The sequence below is a fragment of the Brassica rapa genome, chromosome A06, assembly GCF_000309985.2.
Source record: "Brassica rapa cultivar Chiifu-401-42 chromosome A06, CAAS_Brap_v3.01, whole genome shotgun sequence".
Lineage (NCBI taxonomy): Eukaryota > Viridiplantae > Streptophyta > Magnoliopsida > Brassicales > Brassicaceae > Brassica > Brassica rapa.
Window position 1 is genome coordinate 16,593,237 of NC_024800.2, and position 25,544 is coordinate 16,618,780.

The 25,544-nt window shown below is 35.6% G+C and overlaps 4 protein-coding genes and 1 pseudogene across 7 annotated transcripts; 3 read left to right on the forward strand and 2 right to left on the reverse strand.

The window, feature by feature from the left end:
- Nucleotides 1-355: 355 nt before the first annotated feature.
- On the reverse strand, nt 356-10,188 carry LOC103873580 (pentatricopeptide repeat-containing protein At3g47530). Of its 4 annotated transcripts, none has more exons than XM_033274048.1 (5): nt 7,557-10,188; nt 7,373-7,451; nt 7,128-7,271; nt 6,808-6,998; nt 356-6,713 (listed from the first exon to the last, which is right to left on the reverse strand). In XM_033274048.1, exon 5 carries the CDS (start codon nt 2,188-2,190, stop codon nt 433-435), a length of 1,758 nt encoding a protein of 585 aa, XP_033129939.1. In that variant the 5' UTR covers nt 2,191-6,713; nt 6,808-6,998; nt 7,128-7,271; nt 7,373-7,451; nt 7,557-10,188; the 3' UTR covers nt 356-432. The 4 variants fall into 4 exon arrangements, with proteins under 4 accessions (XP_033129939.1, XP_033129940.1, XP_033129938.1 ...); XM_033274049.1 differs by having other exon boundaries at nt 6,808-7,024; XM_033274047.1 differs by having other exon boundaries at nt 6,808-7,042.
- Nucleotides 10,189-10,485: 297 nt separating this feature from the next.
- Nucleotides 10,486-12,270, forward strand: LOC103873579 (annotated as a pseudogene).
- Nucleotides 12,271-12,697: 427 nt separating this feature from the next.
- On the reverse strand, nt 12,698-14,821 carry LOC103873578 (lipase 1). Its single transcript, XM_009151983.3, has 7 exons — nt 14,047-14,821; nt 13,847-13,956; nt 13,698-13,780; nt 13,497-13,618; nt 13,265-13,423; nt 13,082-13,175; nt 12,698-13,006 (listed from the first exon to the last, which is right to left on the reverse strand). The coding sequence occupies exons 1-7, from the start codon at nt 14,069-14,071 to the stop codon at nt 12,817-12,819; spliced, it is 783 nt and encodes a 260-aa protein (XP_009150231.2). The 5' UTR covers nt 14,072-14,821; the 3' UTR covers nt 12,698-12,816.
- A 7,751-nt stretch (nt 14,822-22,572) lies between these two features.
- Nucleotides 22,573-24,347, forward strand: LOC103873576 (transcription factor bHLH47). The gene is made up of 5 exons (XM_009151982.3): nt 22,573-22,877; nt 23,077-23,166; nt 23,251-23,354; nt 23,496-23,623; nt 23,716-24,347. Exons 2-5 carry the CDS (start codon nt 23,108-23,110, stop codon nt 24,127-24,129), a joined length of 705 nt encoding a protein of 234 aa, XP_009150230.1. The 5' UTR covers nt 22,573-22,877; nt 23,077-23,107; the 3' UTR covers nt 24,130-24,347.
- A 151-nt stretch (nt 24,348-24,498) lies between these two features.
- On the forward strand, nt 24,499-25,411 carry LOC103873575 (protein BUNDLE SHEATH DEFECTIVE 2, chloroplastic). Its single transcript, XM_009151981.3, has 4 exons — nt 24,499-24,746; nt 24,832-24,895; nt 24,969-25,065; nt 25,150-25,411. Exons 1-4 carry the CDS (start codon nt 24,579-24,581, stop codon nt 25,226-25,228), a joined length of 408 nt encoding a protein of 135 aa, XP_009150229.1. The 5' UTR covers nt 24,499-24,578; the 3' UTR covers nt 25,229-25,411.
- The last annotated feature ends 133 nt before the right edge of the window (nt 25,412-25,544 follow it).

Below are 25,544 nucleotides of genomic sequence, written 5' to 3' on the forward strand. Positions count from 1 at the left end.
GAATGGAAATGACAAATGGTGAAACAAACGGCCCCTTGATGGGGATGGGGATGTTTACGAGTGTTCATTTGTGGAGTCGGCTCTGGCGGATCTTCCTTTCTTTGCTCCACAGATTAAGTTCGGGAGGAACGGGGTTGAAGCTGTGATTGAGTCAGACCTCCAAGGACTGACTAAGTATGAACACAAGGCATTAGAAGCTCTTAAACCAGAGGTCAAAGATAGCATCGACAAGGGCATTGCATTTGCAAACAAACCTGCTAATTAGATCCATTGAACTGGATAACATTTTTCTTCTGATCACTTTTGAGTTTTGTTTTGTGTTTCATCTTTTCTTGCATCGGCTAGACATTTCTGATTGTAAAATAAAGAGTGTATTAGCTTCTTCATTTTGAAGATTTTGATACATGACACTGAAGCAAATCTTCCGAATCATCACCAGAAGTCGTTACAGGAGCAAAACCCACCTTTAAAATGATGGAAACGTGAGCGATCTCTAACGATCACAACACGATCATAAACACGAGAAACAAACTTTGCGAAATTATGACAATCAACACAAGTTCTAAGATTCTTGGTCACTCTAATGGTTGTTCCTGGTGGAGTCATAAGAATACCAAAGGCAATAGCTAGCTTCTCGCTATGGTATGTCAACGCATGTCCCTTCTCTTCCACTGAATCAAGATTGTGCAGTTCTGATGCTACTTCCGCCACATAACCCGCAATCTTCAGCTGCTGGTTGATCTCCGCTAGCATCTTATAGATCTCTTCCTTCCGCGGATGCGAAACATCATCTACTATAAACTCATGAACCGTTCCTTGTACCTCCATGGCACTGAATCCAGGTTTGGTATGGATTCTTTTCTCCTTCATCAACGAACGCAGTTCAGTCACTTTCTCCCAATTCCCAACGGAGGAATATGTGTTGAGTAACAGAACGTAGTCTCCGGCTTCCTCGGCTTTGAGCTCGATAAGATGGGAGATCACACGTTCCCCAAGTTCCACATTCCCTTGGACTCTACAAGCACCGAGCAGAGTACGCCATATAGTGGAGTCTGGCTTCATCTCCATTGACTGTACAAGACTATAGGCTTTATCGAGCAGACGAGCACGTCCCAAGAGGTCAACGATGCAGCCATAGTGATGCAAATTAGGCTTCATCTTAAACTCGCCGCTCTTTAGTCTATCGAAAAACATCATTCCTTCATGGACCAAACCTGAATGGCTACACGCAGATAGTAAACCAGTTAGCGTATGTTCCTGTGGAAAGATTCCACACTTCAACATCTTCTCGAAAGCTTCAATAGCTTCTTTCCCGAACCCGTTCATGGCTAAACCCGTGATCATAGCCGTCCATGAGACCACGTTTCTTTCACGCATTCGGTTAAAGACCTCGTAAGCCTTATCCATAGACCCGCAACGTGAGTACATGGAAACAAGAGTGTTGTTCAAGTTCAAAGCACCACCGAGTCCATTTCCATCGATGAATTCATGAACTTGTGTACCGAAATCCAGCGCGCCTAAGCTTGCGCAAGCTTGTAGAGCTAGTAAGCATGTTACACCATCTGGTCTGACACACCCATCGACCTCTTTCATCATCTTATCGAACAAAAACAGAACGTCACGTGTACGTTTGTTCCGCAGAAAACACGAGATGAGCACGTTATAAGAAACGGTATCTCTCTTGGGAATTTCGTCGAACACTTTACAAGCAGCAGCGCTGTTTGCATAGGTGGAGTAGAAATCCATCAGAGTCGTTAACAGGAGACTGTCCGAGAGAAACCCATCGCTGAAAATCTTGCCGTGAATCTGCAAACCACCGAGTAAGTCGCCTGATTTGATGCAACACTTGAGGGCGAAAGAGGACGAGAGAGGGTTAGCGGGAGGAAAGGTTTTTCGTCTCAGAGCTCGGAACAAGCGAAACCCTTCGCCGGGAGTTTCGCTGACGGAGAAAGCTCTGATCATGGTGTTGCAGTGAGAGACGCTTGGGTTGCTCCTTTGGGAGAAAACGTGACGCGAGTAATCGAGATCTCGGGGAGCCAGACGGGAGAGGAAATGGTGGAAAACGTCAGAGCTTCTGATCAACGAAGTTCGGAGTAAGACCGCATGAATCTGCCGGAGATGGGATTTCCCGGTGGAAGATACGATCAGAGAGACCAGGTGGTCTTCGCTGCTGCTCATGGACTTCAACATTTCTTGAAAAAGAAACGAAACTGAAGAAGAGCCGACACTTTTGAGCCAACAAACAAGTACGAGCTCCAATTACAAATATAGTTCTGGGATGACCTTCCATACACAAATAAAATTCTAGGATGACCTTGTTATGTTTGTAATTTTTTAAAATAATTGCTCTTTAATAAGAAAATGTTAATGAAAATTCTCTTCTAAACAAATTCTATTACTATTACAACTAGGGGCATTGCCTCCGCGCTTGCACGGAGTTGTGGATAAAGTTTTTGTTTCATCTCAATATTTGCTAGGGTTATTGTAGTTGTGAATTTTGCGTTTTGAGTTGTTTCATCTCAATATTTGTTTCATCACCATATTTTGTGTGACACTGTAGTAAATAAAGGAATCACACTATAATACAATTGTTTTTACCGTTCGGTTGGAAAGTGAAAACGTCAAATCATACACTATTTTAACGATATAGCGTCCGGTTGCACTTGGCCTTATGTTTGTTATATGTTTTTATTTTATTTTTAAACTTGTTGCTCTTGTTAGACTTTTAAAACAAATACATGAAGACTTGTAGAAATAACTATAAAATGAGTGACAATTTTAAGTATTTGGGCTTTAATGAGTTTTAAACGAATTTATGTATTTTTCATAAGAAGACAATAGCATTGGCCTCTTGACATTGGGCATGTAAGCTATTTTTATAAGACAAGAGGAGTGAGCAGGTGGAGTTGTTGTTGCCGCATTTGTGTCTGTCGGGATTGTTTCTTGTATCTCCTGTTGTGGCTGTGTTTGTTTATCTTTTGTTTGATGGATAATATGTAAACAAAAATCATTGTTAGTTGTATTTACCAGAGTTCATAACTTACTCTACTTTTTTGTTTAGGTAATTTCACTGATCTTGGTTGCCGTTTCGTCTTCTTCGTTGCTGAAAGTAAGTATGTAAATTGTTAAATAGCTGGCTGTGTAGTTTGTATTTGTTTAGCTGATTCGATGTATGTGTCGTTGCGAATGTAAGTTTGTAAATTGTTAAATAGCTGGCCGTGTAGTTTGTATTTGTTTAGCTGACTCGATGTATGTGTCGTTGACTTTTAGTTGATGTGATTGGTTTGGTATATTTGTTTTGAAGTTTATTTCTAAAATTAGACAAAAAAGAGGTGATCATTAATGATTAGTCTTTTTGGAATTCTAGTTTTTGGTGTTTTGATTGTTTGGGTTGTTGTGGTTTCTTTTAAACTGTAAAATAAAGGTTTGTGTAAAATTAGTTTGATAAGTAATGGAGATAAATAGACGACCACATAATTTGGGTAGAAAATATTTTTGATTATTGATGTTAGCACAATATAGATAATAATATAAAGAGAATTGTGTGTTGATTGTTTCTTAAAGATCAATGAGGAAACGAATAACGACTCGAGTTGTTTCTTTGCTAAGTTTGAATATCAGTTATGATAACGAAACATATTATAAACTCAGATGCAATATGATAATACACCTGAGAGTTCTAGGTTTGTGTTCGCAATCACTTGAAAATTGTCAAACAGTCTAATTATGATTGGAGATTGATCTCAGGAGGACACCTGTGATGACTTCATAAATAATAGTTGTTGAGATGAAACGAATGAGGAATGGATGATCAATTATATTGTACATGCTTGAGCACCTAAACCTTAAAACGATCAACGTTCACAATGAAATCAGCTTTCAAAGATGGCATGTAATGATTAGCACGTCCGGCAGGAATAAATCCATTAATCACGGAATCTGAAAATAATATTATTTAACAAAGAATCAGGAAATCATTTAAAAATAATTATATTAAATAAGTGTGATAAATCGAAGATTAACTTACCTTTTCATCAAGAAAGAGAACCGTGATTCCCATAAACTCATTGTGTTTCTTGAAGTTCAGGGAATCCCATAAGTGAGGAGGTTAGAGGCTATGCTCTGACTACTACGACCAACACGGAGAGACTCGAAGGTTGAGTGACGGATGTCGGGAACGCCGGTTTGAGGAACTGGAGAGGCAGAGAGACATTTTCTAGAAGATCGTTAAAGCTAAGAGGAATCAATGAGTTTTGTGGAGATGCAGATTGGATTCATCAAAGATGAGAATCATATATATAGGGTTTACAGAAAGGCTACAAATCAGGAACATTTAAGATCAAGCGATTTAAGATGGGAAGATGAAGAGTTCACCGGTGAAAAAATAGATTACGAGCAGTCACACAGCGCAACTCTGTAACTCAGACTTGTCTAAGACAATGATGAAAAGAACCCTAACTCATGTTAAACGAAGACATTTTACAATATTGAAAAACTATAATTGTTATTTTTTTCATCTAACGTGATGAACCTCATTTAAAAATGAAACTCATAATACACTTGTAGGCCCGACCCACAGAAAAAACCGAAGAAGCAAAGGTTTCCGACCTTCATAAATATATATTAGTTTCGGCCATCAATGTACAAAGTATCCTTTAGTTTAGTGGTATAAATGTTGGTGTTTATATCTCAATAACCCGGGTTCGAACCAGAGGTTTGACACTTTTTCGTTTTTAAAAGTGGGATCCACCAAAATTCTGACATGTCGCCTCAGAAAAGAGGAAACTGCCTCATTATATTATAGACTAGAGTCGGCCCGCCCTACGGGCGGGATGAAAATTAACAAATAATTTAAATAATTAGAATAAATTTTAATATAAATTTTTATCATTTAAAAATATATATTAGTTAAATTTTGTATATGTTATTGTATTTGAATACTAAATAAACCATGTTATCTGAAAATTAGTTATGATTTTTTAAAATAAATATTACTTGTTATTTTTGAAATATGATTTTCTTTTTTCTTTTTTCTTGTTAAAAGGTTTAAGATGATTTTTTTGTTAAATAATCTATGTTTTGATTATATATTAAGAATTGGATGTGGCATTACATCATTCTTTGTGATTTTCTGGAGTTGGATGACCATAAAAAAAAACCATGAAAATTTTCTTTTTTCTTTTATTTCATTTTTGTTAGTAGAAAAAAAACTTGTAAATAAGTTCACATATTTTTGTTTAATTTTATATACTTTAGTGGGTTATCTTATGTTTTTACTAAATTTAGTTTTTACAGTAGATTATTGTTAAAATTGTTCTGTTTAGTTTTGAGGATGTAGAGTTGATGATCTATTTTGTTTTGGTTTATGTTATCTAGTTTTTTTTTCTTATGTGTTTCGCGTCAGGTTATACTATGTGTCTCTTACTCAGAATGTGCTGTAAACTCTTATTCTCATATTAGTTGTGTATTTATGTGCAAAGATTTTTTTTGTTTTGAAATTCATGATGCAACCTTTTAAAATAATATTTATTTACTTAGATATATAGAATAACCTAAGATATTTAATAAAGACCAGGGTATTTCTATAATATTTATTTTTATTTTAATATTATGTAATTAACATTTATTATTAAAATATAAGTCATTAGACAAATTTTTTTTAAAAAGTGAACTTTAAAAGAAAATACTTTTGGTCTACAAAATTTGAATATCTTACTGCTCAAAATATGTTATTTTTATTATTATAAATTATATATGACGTGATGAAAAACATATAAAAATAATTTAAGCTTAGTTTAATCTGAATTTTTTATCGTACTTATTTAAGTTTAGTTAAAAGAAATTTTATGAACATTCCGTTTAAATTTTATTTTGACTTTAAAACCATGAAATTATAACTTTTAAAGATATTGGAACATTTATCTTTTGTTTTTTTCCTCTTCATCCTGTCTACATTGATGTATTTCCTATCTATATATAATTAGTTTGAATAACATTCATAATCGTATTTGCAGAATACTGTAATTTTCTCAGAATGGGTCCCTGATCAAAATAATTATTAGCAAATCGAATTTAATAAGAATCTATCACTGGCATCTCGTCATAACTGAGGATATTATTCCATTCATACAAAATTCTGAAAAGTAAGCTTATTGCCATAATACACTAAAAGGTCGAATGCAGCAAAAGATATATCAGAAAGCAAAATAGTTTAAAGACATAAACACTCTAAAATTATTTGTTTGGAAAAAAACATAATTACATAGGAAGAAACGTCGTAATTTTTTGTTCCTCAGCCTCTTCAAGCCAATTCACACATGGCTTTAGACTTTTGACAAAGGTTTGCCTGCAACATCCACCAAGAGATTAAACAAACATCACGTCCTCAATCCTCATCACATCTTTGTTGCGGATAACAAAGACACATGCGTGTTTTATTGCCAATCTGATGAGCCTCGATCCTCTATTCTCTCACCAACATGTCGTGCAGTTTAGGAGGATGACACGGTGCTTCTGTTCTCACGTCCATCTCCAAAGTATATATATAAAAAGTATCTCGTAGGGGCTCAGGTTCAGGACGTTTGGTATAATCCAACGATACCAATCGGAAATCTTTTGTTCCTGGTGGAACGATCTTCGGCGGTGTCTGAAATTAGCTTCCCCGGGGTGACATAGTGACACAGGTTGACCACTTACACCGTCGTGAGTATACTCTGTGCCATTCCGAGATAAAACAAAGAACCCGTTAATGTCACAAAAACATAACGCGCAAGTATTTTTCAAAGGTAAATAACAAATCTGGCTCACCATGCCACTCTGATTCTTGCTTGCCATATTCTTCTTCGTACACATCATGATCGTGGTTATGACCATGACTATGACCAAGTTTGATAGGACTGTTCTTGATCTTCTTAGCTTTTTCTTTCACTTTCGTGAATACCTTATTTGCTCTACTTTTGATTCCCTTCTTCCTATGCCCCTGACTCTTGTGTTGATATCTACATGAAACTTGGGTAATTCATATCTGATGTGCTAATCGCATCTGTTTTAATCACATTGACCAAACACCACAGTACAATTCATGTTTTTGTTGTCACTCTTTAAGTTAGAATTAGTTTAAAAATTACCTTCATGTTTTCTTCTTTGCTTTGTAGCGAGAGAGAGAGCAAGGTTCTTCTTAAGTTCAGCTTTTCTGGTTCACATCATATAAAACCACCTCCAGGATCTTTATGTTTCGCCGGCGACCTTTCATATTACTTGGATAACTTTTTCTGCTTTGACCAAACAAAAGAAAAAACTCCTAATATTGGATTAAACAGCATGATAAATCAGAATCGTAGAGGCTCAATTAGCTATTGTATCAGGAACCGACCTTATAAATTATATTAAGCTCGCCATTATACTGAAAATAAGTGTCTAGCATCCCAGAACCGCATCAGCCCTGAGAAACACTTCAAATCGGAGAAAAAAAAACCCTCAAATGAGTCATAACGCTGTCAATTAGTATGCTATAAGAGATGTGAAGATAAGATGAGTCCAAGGAGATAAATACTCACATATTTATACCAAAAAGAACACTGCCTTGCAGATCCAAACGATGCATTGAAGACCTCGTTTTGGGCAAGGGCGACTGGATTAATGGAGTAAACACGACGCCATTACTCGAACCGTTTCAGATGGCGAGAGGAAGATAAGACGTCACGGAGTCGTTGCCGTACGAAGAGAGACGAAGCTTGTTTCTTCGATACAAAAGAATTAGGGTTAGAGTGTAAGATCCATCTACCCGAGCCGGATACAGTGTACAAATTAAAAGCCCAACACACATCAAACGTCCAAAGCCCATCTCATTCCAGATTAAATGAAACGCAGAGTTTCACTCTTCTTGGACACGTGGCGGCTCCAGGACGCACGACTTTCCTATGTGGATGATGATGTGGCAGCCTCAGGAGGGAGTAAACCCTCTTTTATATATAAAGATTACAAACAGCATGAAGACACACTCTCGCTTGAAAACCCTAGGCCGGTGGCCGCCTCCTCTCGCGGTCGTTGGATCTCGTCTCAAAATTGTGTTGTTTCTCTTTGCTCTCTTGGATTCCTCCTCCCCCTCCTCTTAGAGTCGTTCTTTACCTCTTGTGTTGCAGAGCAATTCGAAGAGCTCTTCTTATCTCAGATCCGGTGGTCCGTTTATAGATCTGGGCGTGTGGAGCGTTTTCTCCGGCCTCCGTCTGCGTCGTCTTTCGAGATGAAGGTCCAAGCCTCGGTGTCTCTTCTGTGATGCGGCGGCTGTGTTCAGATCCTGTTTAGAGTGGTTTTGTTAACCTTTGAGAGGAGTTGAATCTGGATAATCTCTTATGGATTTTAGAGTTTGTCTTAAGTGGTCTATGATTTAGCAACGGTATAGTAGTGTAGCAGTGACGTAATGGTGCGTGCGGAGTAGTTCAAGGTAAGAATCCGGAGAAGAAGATGGGTTATGTTCACCTCTTCATCTCGCAGCTTTGAAAGAATCATCTCCCCGCACATTGAATAAGGTTTGTTCCTGGTCTGCTTTTGGTCTTTTCTTATCCTCGGTGGCTTTATCTGTTGAAGCAATATAATGAGGATCAGATGTGGAGGCGTCCATAGGAAGGTGCGGTTGATTTATGGGTTCTCATGGGTGTTTTTCTCTTCCCGGTGTTGTGTCCTGGTTTGATGCCTTGGCTCCGGTGTAGTGGTTTGGTTGTTGTCATCATGAACATGTGGTTCAGCTGAAGTCTCAGTGGTTCGGTTGTTGTCATCTTGAACAGGTGGTTCAGATGAGGTCTCAGTGGTTCGGTTGTTGTCATCTTGAACAGGTGGTTCAGATGAGGTTTTTTTTCTTCATGAAGTTGCCTGCTGTGTTGTTGTCATCTTGAACAGGTGGTTCAGATGAGGTCTTTTCTCTTCATGAAGTTGCCTGCTGTGTTGCTTGTTATTGTGCTTAGTTCTGGCTAGTCATAGATTATTGAGTCTTTATTTTTTTATCCGTTGATGGTTGGCTTCTAGGATTTCAAAGGATCGTAGGAGTTTGGCGTACTTTGAGGATGTTGATATAACGTCCGTGTGTATATATATATATATATATATACATATATTCATGAAAATAACTAAAACTATTTCAAATAAATATCTACACATAATAAATATTGGGAAAAAAAACAGTGGCAGAGGTAGCTTGTACCATGGGGTCACATGACCCGTATGAAATTTCTAAGAAAACAATAATTTTACTTGTATTTTCCTTTTAAAATCTGACGAAATACTGAAACTTTATTACATTGACCCCAATAAAATATAGCAATTAACAAATTAACCTCAACAAAACAAAATTCGGCCCCCGTCACTGAAAATCACACATTCATTGTAAAACTTTGCTAACTATAAAAAAACAAGTTAGTTACTATGTATACAAATCAATTGTTTATGTCATTAGAAACATTAAAAATATATAAACGATCAATCGACTTAAATAAAAAATAGCTAAAATGTACAATAAAAATATTTAAAATATTATAGTAGCAGTTTACATGTATTATGAAGTTTCATATAATAACTAAAAGTAAAATGTTAAATTTTAAATTTTAATTTATATAATTATGCTTAATCAAAATTATAAATATATGTATATAAATAGATAGATAATAAATAGTAAACAAACTAAATACTACAATTTTATATACAAAGAAACAAAAGAATATGTTTTAAATACATCTATAAGAATAATGTTTATACAAATCAGAATATAAAATTTAGTATTATTAATAAAAATTCAGTCTGCACAGGCCGCTAATGATCAACTAGTTCTAGTTTAAAATCTAACCAGAAGCTTGCACAGGCCGCTGATTACCAACATAAATGCTTACCAACCGAAAAAAAGTTTTAATTTGACCAAAAAAAAAGTTTCAACAGAACGACTTCCGTTACCGCTTGGTTAACTAAGATTTTAGAGCGCCTTTCTTAACTAGCCATTTAGCAAAAGGACGTTATCTTAGCAAGTTCGGAAGCTTCGGTTCGTACATACCGAACCTCTTTCAATGCCTATACACGTATGAGATATTTATTATACACACGAGCTCCCAAAACAAATAGATTGGATTAGAGAGATTAATTTGAGCTCAAGGTTTCGAGATATCGAAAGAGCTGTCTCTCCTTTTATTCCAGAATCATTTCTAGGTAATGTTCGATTCCTTCGATCATTCTACTTTTTTCTATATGGTTTATTGTTCAATTGCGATTGGATTTTGATTTGTAGAATATTTTGGTCTGTAAATCGAATTTTGTTGATTTATGGGAAGCTTCGAAGTATTTCCAGATTAATTTTAATATTTTGGGAACTTTTACCTGTAATTGGGATTTCTAGTGATATTCTTAGGTTGTCAAATGCGCTGCTTTTGAATTTTTTAGTTTTCTTGATTTAAAAGTAGTGGAGGCTTTTATTACAGATTAATATCATTGGTGCTGAGTTTAAGTATGTCCGATCATCTGAGTTAATGTACGGATCGTCTCATAACGGCTGAGAAATTGGAATCAGAAAAAGATTCTGATTCTTCAGGAAAAACTTGTCGTCCTCAAGGCACAGACTTGGCTTCTTCATCTGAGGAGTACTATGCTGTTGAGGAAGAGGAACCTCTTCTCCAATCTGTTGAATGCCGTATTTGCCAGGAGGAAGATACCATTCAGAACCTGGAGGCTCCTTGTGCTTGTAATGGCAGTTTGAAGGTTAAAAAAAAAAAACAATTTGATTCTGTGTTTTATTGCTCTTTGTTTTTTTTTTAACTTTCTTGGGTATGCAGTATGCCCACCGCAAGTGTGTTCAGCGTTGGTGTAATGAGAAAGGCGACATAACTTGCGAAATATGCCACCAGGTAACCAATAATCTGCTAACTTCTGTGTCAATAAAACCAACCTAGGCTTCGTAGATAGTTGCTATGCTTTCACAAATGGTGAAACGAATCAGTTTGTAATTAAGCACCCTCAATGAGTTCCACTTTTTCATTACTATGTTACACACCACTCCAAGAGTACTTATCTACAAGAGATTTTGCCAATTACCACTTGTAAAAATATCCCCTTTTTGTCTTTTCTTAAACAGGCTTATCAACCTGGATATACAGCGCCTCCCCCTCCCCCTCCTGATGAAACAATAATTCACATCGGGTATGTATAGTTTCTGAATCTATGGTGATTTTGTACTAGGATTGTTGTGATTGATACCAATAACTAACATTATCTATGCAGTGACAACTGGGAGAATGGAGTTCCCTTGGACTTGAGTGACCCACGCATTCTGGCAATGGCTGCAGCAGAACGCCATTTCCTGGAAGCTGACTATGACGAGTACTCTGAGTCTAACTCTAGCGGAGCTGCCTTTTGCCGCTCTTCTGCTCTCATCGTAAGCTTCTCCATTATCTTGAGAGGGAGAGCCTAATCTCTTACATTCTTCAACTGATATACATAATACTAATAATGCCTGCAACACTACGTCTGTTATGGCAGCTAATGGCACTTTTACTGTTACGAGACGCGCTGAACCTAACAACTAACCCAGATGACGAGGACGACCCAACAGCCTTTTTCTCGGTATGACCATCTTTTACTTGCTTACTCTCTGAATACACTTCTTTGAGTTTCTTGTTCATGTTTGTTCTGGTTTTGCTCACTCTCTCTCTGGTTTTCAACAGCTTTTCCTTCTTCGTGCTGCTGGTTTTCTTCTCCCATGTTACATCATGGCATGGGCCATCGGCATACTCCAACGTCGGAGACAAAGACAGGTTTGATGAACATTGAAAAATAATCCGTATCAAAATATTGTAAAAATGCTTCATCTAACAGACAAGACAATGCACTGCTTTTGTTTCTATGACATCAGGAAGCAGCTTTAGCTGCGGCGGAAGTTGCTTTCATGATACACGGTGGTGTGCCTCCTCAACGCGGGGGACTGCACTTTGTTGTAGCTCCAGAACAGCCGCGGATACCCAACCAAACACATGTCTGATCTTTCAAGGCAATTGATTCTCCGGTAAGAGTATTAAGACAAAAGAACTCTCAACTTGGTTGTAAAAACGTCCCACCTACTTATGCTTCTTCACATGTTTATCATCGGCTTCCTCATATGTTTGTGTTCTCTGACTCTTGTTTAATGTACTTCTCTTCTCCTAAATGTTATCACAGAGCTCCCATGTACAGTCTTATGATTATCTTTCGTCTAATTATGTCTCCAGATCGATGAGAAAAAGTAAACAGATTTTGATTAAATGAGCACACTCAAGATTCAGATGTAGTATGCTAAAACATCATACTGAACATTTCTCAAAATATACGACAAACATGAAGTCTACACGTATGAAAGCAAGCCAATAATGTCAACCTAACCTATCACGACATTCCATGTGGATCATGGATGAACATTTTGGATCTTTTTGTTTAACTTTGCATTTAAGAGACTAGTAGTGAGCATTCTCTGTTAGTTTTGCAGTGAAAATTGTGAAGAGTTTCTCTTGCTGATCTTTCTAGTCCTGTTATCTGACGCTTGAAAAGATAAATTTGATGGGTTTTAAACTCATACCTTACCGGTTCAATGTGGGAATCTAATAACAACTTAACAGAGTTTGATATAGAAAGCAACGGTTACTACTTGGCTTATGCTATTGTTCCAATAAAATTCACTTTTAGTTTTACCGTATCAGTGAAGAAATGTATTTTGATTACTATTATTTCTTAAACCCAAACCAAACAGCCGACCAAGTGTAGAAAATGGAGTATGTAACCTGAACATTTTCTCAAAGAAACAAAAAAAAAGGACTAGTTGTTCTTCAGAATGACTGTCTTAATGAACTCAGTAATTGTTGCAACCAACTGGGTTTGATGTTTGGTATAACAATGATCAGCTCCCTCCACAATTGTCAGCTTGTGGTTCGGTATGATCTTGGCAAACTCCTTGGCATCTTCCACGGGTATTACCTCATCATCCGACCCATGAACCGTCAAAACCCTGCCATTGCAACCGAATCAATCATGGTTTGTAGTTATATCCCAACATCATCCAATACGAGTAAGAGAATTGAACCTGCATTCTTTGTCAATCTTGAGGCAAGCTTCATGCATATCAGTGCTCAACCTCTCCATTAAGCTCTCCTCAGTAACACGGTACCCTGATTTTCCTGTGAACCACGCACCAACACATTGGTAGAGACAAAAGAGTGTTTTGATCAGAAACAGTGCAATAAAACCAAAAGATGAATAACAATACCATCTTTAACATCGATGAACCCTTGTTGCTTAATTGTTTCCAAAAAATCTTCCCCAAGACGCTCTGTAATGCCTTTCTTCAGATCATAACGTCCAGAGAGATTGATTACATTGCGGATATCGTGATACTTGGAGGCATAAAGGAGCACCACATCACCTCCTATGCATTACAAAATAAGTTTAATGAGTATCCATGTTGGTCGAGGCAGAAGATGGAAAAGGGATCTAGTTACCTTTACTGTGGCCGAGAACAACATGAACCACACGGTCCATGTTAGAGAAGTGTTGGACAACAGAACGTAGATCATCAGCTTCATGGTTATAGTTACCATAATAGAAACTGCCTTCACTCTCTCTGCAGCAACAACAACCGTGAAGGCGCAGCCACACCTCCCAAAACACCAAATCAAAGCAAGAAAGCGAGAAACATATACCCATTCCCAGAGAAATCAAAACGGAAAGCAGTGATGCCTTCTTTCTCTAAAGTAGCAGCCACATTGTTCATAGTTTGGTTATCCTGCATATCAAGATTTGATGAGTCTATCAAGATTCACTCATTGACCAAGTTTCAGAGAAGACTGACCTTGTTTGATTGAAACCCATGGCACAAGATCACAACTTCTCTTGACCCAGTTTCGTGAAGCAGACCCACGAGCTTCTCCTTGTGTCTGTTCGGAATCACGATCCTCTGAGCTGAAACCAGACACAAGAACAGAGTATCCAGCAGTCAGAATCTTACAATAAGCTGAGAAAAATTCGCGATAGGCACCATTCTTATGATACCTGAACTTTTCTCAGACGAGTCCATTCTCAAATTCTTGCAGAAAATTTGGCTCTAGTAAAAATAACTGAAATTAAAACCTAACCATCTTTCCCTTTTCTTTTTTTTTTCTATAGCTTTCTAACTCATCTTAATTGCAGTTTTGTTTTAGGTTATTTCACCGATTCTCCAGAGTTATGCCCAAGCGAAGTGAGGATGTATACAGGCCTGAGACTATTATCCCAGATCCGGATTCGAACCGAGATTCGATCCGGATTTGATCCGGATCCGATCTGAAAATCCAGATATCCGGAGGGGTCGAATCCGGATCCGGATAGTAAAATATTGGATCCGTCAAAGCCGGATCCGGATCTGGATATCTTGATTTTTTAGTCCGGATATCCTGATCTGTAAATTTTATTAATAATTATTTCTGAAATAGTAATATCTATATATAAAAACTAACTTTATTTAATATATTTTCATTTTTATAATAGTATATGTAAAATTTTACGTAAATTTTATAATATTATACTTTGAAATAATTAAAAACATTATATATTTTTTTATTTTTAAATTATTTTTAATATTTTTATATATATATTAATATTATTTTTTATTTATTTTAAGGATCCAAATCTGGATCCGGATATCCGCTGGACATTACAGTTTTTAGAAAGATATCCGACACCCGGATATCCGAAAACCCCGGATCCGGATAAGGATTGTAAAATTATCGATCCGCCAGATAAGGATCCGGATCCGGATACGTTAAAGTTGTCCGGATACCCGATCCATCTCAGGCCTAGATTTATATACCATATAAAATAAAAATTATTTTGAAGAAACATGTGAATAGATAAATATTTTGTTATATATTTAATCATGGAGCATTAGAACATGTTTTCGTAGTCACGTGTCATCACTAAGATGATTCTTAGAATTCTTAGAAAAAAGTTGGTCCATATAAATACATATTATACTTTTTATTAAACTAACTATCAAAATAATTAGTAGTGTACAAAGAAGTATTCTCAATTCCTTTTTAAAATAAAAACTACAGAGTTACCTAATATGTTAATATATATATGACAATGAATGATTATGAATAATACATATTTGATAACAATTTTTGTATCATCTCTCTTTTTATTTAAATTTATATTATTAAAAGAAATTAAACCTTTGACATATTTAAATAATTAAATATTACAACATAATTATTTATTAGACAACATTCATCATCTCCGATGTAAGAATGTAAAAAAAAAACTACATGATGTTATTTTATATTTTTATATTTATCACCTTATATAAAGTTCTATTTCAGCTCTAGTTTTAAAAACAATTACTTTTCTTTAGTCAAAATATAATATGTAAATAGATTTTGATTTGTGTTTTAAAAGCGAGAGATTATTTTTAAAATTTATAGTTACATACATAATATACAGTTGTAGATAAAAGTTTAAGATATAGCGACAGATTATATAAATTTTATATGTAGTTTACTCATTTTAACCTGTTCTAAAAGCAGATGATTTTTATTTTATTTAGTTTTAATGAATACAATTTCATATTTTTAAAAATAAACTAGATTAACTATTTAATTTAATATTATTTGTAAGATTTGATATTCTATATCAAATTTATGTTCGGTAAACCACACTTGGAATATGGATTTACTTAAACCATATATTCACATGAATGATGTGAATTCTTTTAAAAGTATGGCGGTTAATTGTACCTCTAATCCAGATACATACAAAAAATATTATAAAATATCTGAGAAGTATACAACGAAATTAAGTTATAGAACAGAAAGTTATACGTAGACATGTAACAAGGCGCAAAGTTTTATGGACCAATTACTACACTTGTGGCCTAAAATTGGAAGCTACAATGCTATACAAAGTTGAAACATTTTGTGTGGCAAGCAATATCATAATGTTTATTAGTTACTAAGATTGTAAAGTTAAAAGAAATTCAGTGTGATACAGGATGTGAAACAGAAGAGGAACCAATAAACCAATAATTCAAACATGAGCGTACTCAAAGATTCCTTCTAATCCATGAATCTTTCCATGTTTTTGGTATTTCGAATATGGATTATCTACAAAAGATTTTTAAAGATCAATATCTCAACTATTTCCATGGATATTGTAGTATATTTGGAAAAATTAAATGATAAGATTTATAAAAGTAACATGGGAACCTACATGAGATTTTATGCGTAGCAGAGATAGAAGGCGAACTATGGAATGAAGAACAACACAAACGATTTGAAAATTCCAGAATACAAACAATATTATAAAATATCTGAGAAGAATACAATGAAATTAAGTTATAGAACAGAAAGTTATACGTAGACATGTAACAAGGCGCAAAGTTTTATTGACCAATTACTACACTTGTGGCCTAAAATTGGAAGCTACAATGCTCTACAAAGTTGAAACATTTTGTGTGGTAAGCAATATCATAATGTTTATTAGTTACTAAGGTTGTAAAGTTAAAAGGAATTCAGTGTGATACAGGATGTGAAACAGAAGAGGAACCAATAAACCAATAATTCAAACATGAGTGTTCTCAAAGATTCCTTCTAATCCATGAATCTTTCCATGTTTTCGGTATTTTCGAATATGGATTATCTACAAGAGATTTTCAAAGATCAAAATCTCAACTATTCCCATAAATTTTGTAGTATATTTGGAAAAATTAAATGACAAGATTTATAAAAATAACATGGGAACCCACATGAGATTTTATGCGTAGCAGAGATAGAAGGCGAACTGTGGAATGAGGAACAACACAAACGATTTGAAAATTCCAGAGGATAAGTACTTTTTGAAAATAATTTAACAAGATGGTGATGTGTGATGATGTTATGTGGATTAAACATGGAGCAAACAAGATAAGTTTTCGGGACAAGGATGGTTCTCCAATATGAGAATTTCAAATGACATATTTATGGGTATAATTAATTTTTTTCGATGAAGCATGTCTCTTTTATATGCAAAATGTGAAGTTTTTATTTGGGTCATAGAGTGCATGACGACTCTAAAGTTTTCGGATGTAGTGTTTGCAACAAATTGTTATCAAATTGGAAGATAGTGTTTTCGCAGATAGAATGACAAGCTTTCGCATCTCATATGAAAAAAATTCATCGACATAATTTTTTTTTCTCTCACTTTGCAATCAAACTTATTCCAAAAGTAAAAATATAATAACGGATAAACTTGCACGAGATGGTTGCAATGGTTGCCTTTTGCAGTGTATTATTTTGATAATTTGTCCATCTCGAAAAAGTTAGGGCCTAGTGTTGGTCCAAATATTTTGAATATGTTCTTTAATAAGTATAACCATTAAAATAATTGGATCCTATTTTGTAATGTTTTTTTAATTAGGGCTTTGAATTCTGAAGAAAATTAGTGAAATAAAAATTAGACTATGTGATTTTGCACTCTGGACACACTTTAAAGCTGGCCTACCTACCACTAAATTGAATTTTAGTCAGTGACTAGTTGGGAACTCTTCAGTTATTGTTCGCCAAGAAATTTGCGATGACAAATTTAAAAGAAATACCCTTAGATAGTCATAAAAAGGGTTTTTATCACAAATATAGGTCATAATTGTTATAAATACTGTGATGTCGATTATAGAAACTCTTGTTCACCAAGATTTACTTGTATTCAGTCTCCAAATTAGACTTTCCATTGTATCCTACATAAGAAGTTCATTATTCATGCAATAAGACACATCCATTCATCTTTCTCTCTTCTCTACTTATAACATGTTATCAGTACGGGTCTCTAATGTTGAGCTTAAAAGGCTTTAGTCGATGATATCGTTTCGCCCTCGTTCTGAGGTAAGACAATCGTCCAATCTTTGATGAGATCGTGTCGACTTATAAGCTGATGCAGAATCTCATAATGATTACGTTTGTAATTACGTTCGTATGAATGATTTTAACGATTTTGCTTCACGTGTGCTATTTGGTGATTTTACTCTTATATAAACTTTTTTTATTGCTTATACATATATGTTATTGTCTCACACGTTCATTGTTTAACTCTTTATTGATTTTACATCTTTGTATGCTTATTGTTTTTCTAAAATCTATCACACGACTGATTTAACTTTAGCGCTTATATATGCTTAGCTTATATTAGTCACACGCTTTGAATTATTTTTAATATGCATTGAATATGTAACATCCGTGATCCTGGATAAGGACCGTCGGGACGGCCATGGTTCGAGGAAACGAACCAGCCGGCTCGAACCATGGCCGGTCTGAGGACCGTAAAGCAAGCGTTTCATGGCCAAGATAAAAGGTTAAGGACATCAGGATGCTGATACATAACCTTATAAGAGAAAGAAGTCAGCTAGGATAAGCTGTACAGAAGCTGGGGGATGCTTACGGGAAGCTCGATCAGCTAGACGTAGCTCGGTCAAACTCAGCCTAGCTCGTTCCAAGTTAAGTCAGTTCAACCAGCTGGACTACTAGCTCACTCAGCTGGGTCAGATGGGAGTCAGCTCAACTCAGCTGGACTGAGTGTTTGGATCTCGGGCTGTTGGGCCAGGTCCGGACTATGGTCGGGCCATATGGTCGACCCAAGGTGGCTACGGGCAGGTGAGCTCTTGTGGTCGGGCCATGGGCTTGGGATATCAGTTTGGGCTTGGGTTTGGCGTGGCTAGATGTGGTTGGACGTGCCTAGATGTGTCTGGAAACTTCCAAGATTCAACAGGTGAAATCTTAATTGAAAAACCATAAGATTCTTGTCGAATGATTTCACATATGTTTCTTGCTCATAAGATAAAATGGTAATACGGTTTTCACCAACCAAATGATATTATTGGCATGAATAAAGTAGATGTTGGTGGACTAATCACCCACTATGCATCTTTATAATATTGGTGAATCCAGAATAAGTATTTTGTAATTATTGAATGTTCATTGAGATAAGTACTAAACATTTTGAGCAAAATAATTCACATCAAGCTAATAAGTTATAAATAGTTCTCCCCTCATTGTTTTTTTTGGTCAGAAACCAAGTATTTCCCATCTAAGAATTTTGGATGTGGAATACACATTCAAGTTGCTCCACCAAAGAGCTTTAATTAAGATGATTTTTTAAAATGAGGTTGAGAATATATGTTGGATGTGAATCTCCATTGATATTTAAGAATCTAGAGTCATCCTCGAATGATATAATTAACGCTCACTATGAATGCTAAAAAATCCAACATATGGGGGAGAAACTAAACAGCTGGAAAAGAAAATAAATTGAAATGAATTATCATTGATCCTTGGACTAAAGAGAATTTGAAATAGAAATCTAAAAGATAATTCAAATACAGATATAACTTAATAAAGCAGTTTCCAGACACATGTACTGACCCAAATAAATAGTGATCAAATCACATATACCAGCTGTAAATGCTCTAATAAAAAATTGATGTTCAAGAAGAACAATAACAAACTGCTAGTCACGCCTGCAGCGTGGTAGTTCCAAAGATAATAATCCTCGTAAATGAAATGGAGTATATATGACAGTGGTCAAACCGAGGCAATATAGTTTTTTTTAATGATCTCCAAAGAGACATTAAACATGACTGAAAGGAATTCAGGTACTTGAGACAATGAAGAGATCTCAATAATTTTTGTTATGTATGAAATAAAATGGAACTGATAAACAAATTGACATCGACGATATTTATGGATGCAAAGTAACAGTTGATATGATAAAAGAAAGAGGATCATGAAAGTTGAAACAAAGTCTATTGAAAAGTATACACAAAGAAATGATTGGCCAAAGAAGAAATAGACAAAGATACAAACTCTTGTGAAAAAGAGAGGTATTTTGACCAGTAGTCCATACAATAGAAGGTGTAAAACAAGTGGGATAGAAATAAGTTGTTGCACCAAAGAAAGATCAATATGAATTTGATTGTGAAGAGACATAGACTCATGTGGTAAATGCAACTACTTTTAAGTTTCTTAACAGTCTGGCAATGAATGAATAACTTGAATATACGATCCACTGGAAAATGATAATCCCTGAAAGATAGAATCCATAAAGGATTGATGATATCAAAATTATGTTCTCTGGAACTCTAGTTATTCTGTCGAATTAAGGCAAATTCACTTTCATGGGATATATATTAAATGCTTGTATGTGTTTGGTCATGAAGTACCATACTTAAAGTGTAATATATGAGTTAGTTACTAATATTTTCATGATTGAAAAATGTGATTTTATATGACAAGAAAGAATGTCTAAACGATTGTATGTAAGAAATTTGGTTTGAAGTCTAAATAGACCAAAAAATTGTTGTCTATGTCAAAAGAGAAATATGGACCAGAAGTCTAAAGTCATAGATATTATAACTCAATTGACCAAGTCCATAATTCTCTTTTGAAAAACCCAGTGGGACAAAAACCATGATGAGTAAAAAGAGTACAAGCACACACATTATTGCTTCGAGAGGAAGAAATGTGATAATGTGTGTGCTTGTACTTTTTTCTCTCATCATGGTTTTTGTCCCACTGGGTTTTTCCTTGACAATGTTTTAACGAGGCAACAAAGAACACAAAAATGATAGAAACCCAAGGAAAATACTATAATTCCTATGAAAAAGTCTTTCTATGTTCTACAGTTTTTGAGATAAAGAGAATCCAAGAAAATGATCAAATCATATGAAGACTCATGCACTACATAAAAATGGCAAAGTTCGTGTCCTACAAGTTTGTTCAAGTGAAAACTTGAATGTTTCATTCACTAAGGCGCTACCCTTGCTACTTTCAAGAAGCTCGTACATCTTATCGGACTACATTGTCTCAAAGACCTCGACGTATGTACACATGAGGAGAAGTCATTGCGTGCTGCACTTTTTTTTCCTTTGACTATGGTTTTTCCCTTTGGATTTTCTAGTAATGTTTTTCACAAGGAAGCACCTTATACACATAATAGACATCAAGGGAAAGTGTTATAAATATTGTGCTGTCGATTATATAAACTCTTGTTCACCAATGTTTACTTGTACTTGGTATCCAAGTAAGACTCTTTATCTTATCCTATATATGGAATTCATTATTCATGATATAAGACATCAATTCATCTTTCTCTCTTCTCTACTTATAAGACTTATAAAAATAATGATCAAAATTTTTCATTAAAGAGGTAAATATACACTTACATCCTTAGAATTAACTTATCTTTTTTTTGTCAGCAACTTAAACAGACTCAAATTAGTAGCTCTGCATCTATATGGACAACAAATGACGGTTGCTTCCTTGCACTGCATACGAGACTATCCGCCCTTGAATTATGCGTTTGTGGTATATGAATGAGCTCTGAACTGTTGAAACTTCTCTGCAAGATCTTTATGTCTTTCAAATAACTTGCAAAGGCTGGTCATGTGGTATATGAATGCGCTCTGAACTGTTGAAACTTCTCTTCAAGATCTTGATGTCTTCCAAACAACTTGCAAATGCTGGCCATTTTTCTTGTTCTGAAACCATCTTCACCAGTTGAGAACAATTCGTTGCAAATGTAACAGTAAACTGTCTTAGATTCCTCATACATTATATTGTCCAAATTAGAGTTTATATCTCCGAATGAAGTGGCGACTGACTCGCTCTTGCATTCCTCGCTTGCATTAAACCATCAAAATTTTCCAGTATAGTCACTATGTGGGAATAGATGGTACTGTTATATTTATTGGTAATTTAGTTTGATCAGTTCCCTGTGTAAGTGAAATATGTGCCTCAGCCCAAAGTAATGACTCTGTTTCTGCCAAATTGAGAGTATCTCTACGATCAATATCCAAATTGTTAAATAATATAAAGATTAGAGTATAGAGTTAAAAGGGTGAGGTTTAGAGTTAAGAGGTTGAGTTTAAAATTTTTAAAAATAAGAAATAAATATTAAAATTTGAATAATATAAATTATAAATAATAGTTTCAAAAACATTTTTGAATTTGAAAAAGAAAAATTGAATTTTTTTTTGAAAAAAGTCAAAACAAAATTTACTTAAGTTTACATTTGAAAACATATAATTCGAAATTATAAAATAGTTAAATTTTTAACCTTTTTTTTACTTTTATTATTTATATATATATATATATATATATCAAGGGGTAAAAATATATTTTGGCTCTTTAATGAAATCTATTTTAGTGATTTTTTTAAGATTTTTCTTTTTGTGAGAAAAGCGTAAAAATGATCTATTCGAAAGAATTTTTCTAAATTTAATAATATCGAGCGTAAACAGATTTGTGGGAGGCACACGCCGGCTGCGCGCGAAGACATGCGTTACCAACCCTCGACGGACCATTCCATGCCTTTGTTATCCATCACGTTGACTCCCACACGCCTCCTCTACGTTTTAAAAAGTCAAAACCGGCCACTAATCCTTCTTTTTTAATATTTATTTTCTTATGGTGAAAAGAGATAAACCTTAGACAAATATTTCGTACAATGAATATGTAATAAAAATTGTATTAGAAAATTAATTTCATAAATAAGAGAAAAAGACTCCCACTCGACTCGATTACATTTTTAGTTGCAAATGTACGATGACGTGTCAATAATGAATGAGTTTGTAGTGGCACGCAACGTAATAAAAGACGACAAAGGTGGGAAAGCGAAAGGCACATGTCGAGCTCATTTACACGCACCACTTACACTGTGGTCTCCACGCGCCTCCTCCTTTCCCCACACGCCCTCCTTCTTTCTTATAGTTTTTTTTTTTTTTTGTTATCTATCTCTATTTACTCGTTTCGAATCCTGATCGTCATAGCAATTTCCGACGACTTATCAAAGGAGTTATCTTCCCGCATAGGCCTGAGAGAGAGGTAGATATTTGCTTTTACGCTTTGGTATTTCTGAAGAAGTTAGCTCTGATTCTTTTCGAAAACTCTTCACTGTTCTTGATTTGATATGAATATGGTGATAAAGTAAGAATTTTTGAGGAATCAATCGACGAATTTCATAAAGTTTATGTTTTTCTTGTCAGATTCATTGATTATAAGATTATAATCTTTTAAACTACAGGTGACTCTGCTCTTACTAAAGCAAGAAGAAGATGGGATCAAAAACTCCTTCCACATCGACTCATGAAGCCAATGCTTCTGTAGATGAAAGGTGTGAGATTCTTCCGACATTAAAAAATTGTTTTTTTTTTTTTTTTTTTTTTTCTGTTGATTGATCTTTTTCTGGCTGCAACAGGTCTAGAAAAGGTAAAGTACCGAAAAGGATTAACAAGGCTGTTAGGGAGAGGCTTAAGCGCGAGCATTTGAATGAGCTTTTCATCGAATTAGCTGATTCGCTGGGTATATTTCACATCGAAGATTGTTTTCTATTGATTTAAATGAACAATTTGCTTTAGTTGAGAGGCTGTAACCAGGTTACATTTTGAATAAGATGGTGTTAGCAATAGTCGTCTAACCAGGAACGATTTTTTATTTTCTCAGAGCTGAATCAGCAGAACAGTGGAAAAGCTTCGGTACTGTGTGAAGCTACTCGGTTCTTGAAGGACGTGTTTGGTGAGATTGAGTCCCTTAGAAAGGAGCACGCTTCTCTCCTCTCTGAATCTAACTACGTAAGCCACTATTAAGAAGACTTCACAGACAGATGATGTAGCTTCAACAGTCTTTTAGTTTTTTTTTTTTTGTTGTGATGGAAACTGTGTAGGTAACCACAGAGAAGAATGAGCTCAAGGAAGAAACATCAGTGCTCGAGACCGAGATCTCTAGACTACAATCCGAGATAGAAGCAAGAGTGAATCAGTCCAAACCAGACTTGAACACCTCTCCTGCGCCTGAGTACCATCATCATCATCATCATCACTATCAACAACATGCCGAGCTTGCATCCCAGTTTTCAGGACTTCCCATTTTCCAAGGCGCGGCGGGCTTTCAACAATCTTCTGCTGCGACTCCTCCTGGTGCCACAGTTGTTGTTCTTCCGATGCAACCTGATCTCCAGACACAAGCGCCTCTGATGTATAATAGCTCAAATGTGAGTAAGCCGTGTCCAAGATATGCTAGCGCGGCTGACTCGTGGCCTTCTCGGCTACTTGGAGAGCGTCTGAAAGCTAATGAATGAGAGTCTTGGGCGTCTCCACAAGGTGTGTTAACAACCGAAGACGGAGGCAGGGCAATTTGTGAGAAGGACTCTTGGCTTTTGTATTTAGCTTCGTCTAGTGTCCTTGTGGGTTTTGGCCTTGGCCATTTCTTGTTTTTGTGGTTTGTCCATAGGATCAGAAAAGTTTATGGCTCGTTTGAGAAAAGTTAAGGAAATAATTAGCTCTAACCTTTGTTGTTTTCTTGTCCTAAGATACTAAAACAGCCACTATAAAGGAATATGCCAAAGTTTTTCCATAAATTGAAAAAAAAAAAAAATGAAAGTAATATGTGAAATGGGGTCTGTAGAAAACTGGTATAAGAATTGGTTCTGGTTTGGATTGGTTCAAATGGTTAGCTAACTGATATAACAGAGGAGAGAGCGTCTTATCTGTTATCGACTGGGTAAGAAGAAGAAAGACAGAAACAGAGATGGCGAATTCACTCGGCTTCTTCTCTTCTCCTCCTCTTACGTTTTGCCTCCTTCAATCTCCCAGCAACAGTGTTAAACCTACTCACTTCTTCCCCATTGGTGATAAGAAGTTGGCTCAGAAGAAAGAAGTATTTCAGACTTCCAAATCCAAAAGTTTTGAGATTCAGGTAAGTTTTATTATGGAACTCTGTTCTTCTACACCAAATCACATTCGGAAAATTAATTATTTTAATCTTTTGGAATCAACATTAGGCCACAAACGGTACTCAGACTACTAAATCGAGCAGCATAGTTTGTCAAAACTGTGAAGGGAATGGTAAGTGTGCTCTATTAGTTTCTTTCTACAACTGAATTAGTTAAAAGCCTGACAAAGATTTTGTGTAATAAAGGTGCTGTGGCATGTTCTCAATGCAAAGGAGGTGGTGTGAACTTGACTGATCATTTTAACGGGCAGTTTAAAGCTGGTGGCCTCTGTTGGCTCTGCAGGTTTGCAAAACTCTTTCTCCTTCCTTCACCACCACAATAATACAGACTCATAAATTAGTATCCTCTTCAATTTCTTGTGGACAGAGGTAAAAGGGAGGTTTTGTGTGGAGAATGCAATGGAGCTGGTTTCATTGGTGGTTTCTTGAGCACCTTCGATGAGTAATGGAGAAAAGCTTCTTCAAAAATGTGATTAGAAGTAGTCTTTCTCTATCTGTCAATGCTCTTCTAAAACCAAAATGTATTACTTTTGTTATTGAACACCCTCTTTTATTGTATTCTTGTTTCATAAATGCCACTCTCTCACATAAATGTTTGGCTCCCTCTCAAATCAATTTTCTTCGACTCAGTAATTTTTGTAGGTCTACAACAAATCGTAGAATTCATCGTGATAAACCGTCCAGCCCCGTTCAACGCAATCTTTGGAAAGCCCTGGCTATACAGCATGAAGGCAGTTCCCTCAATCTACCACAAGCGCCTGA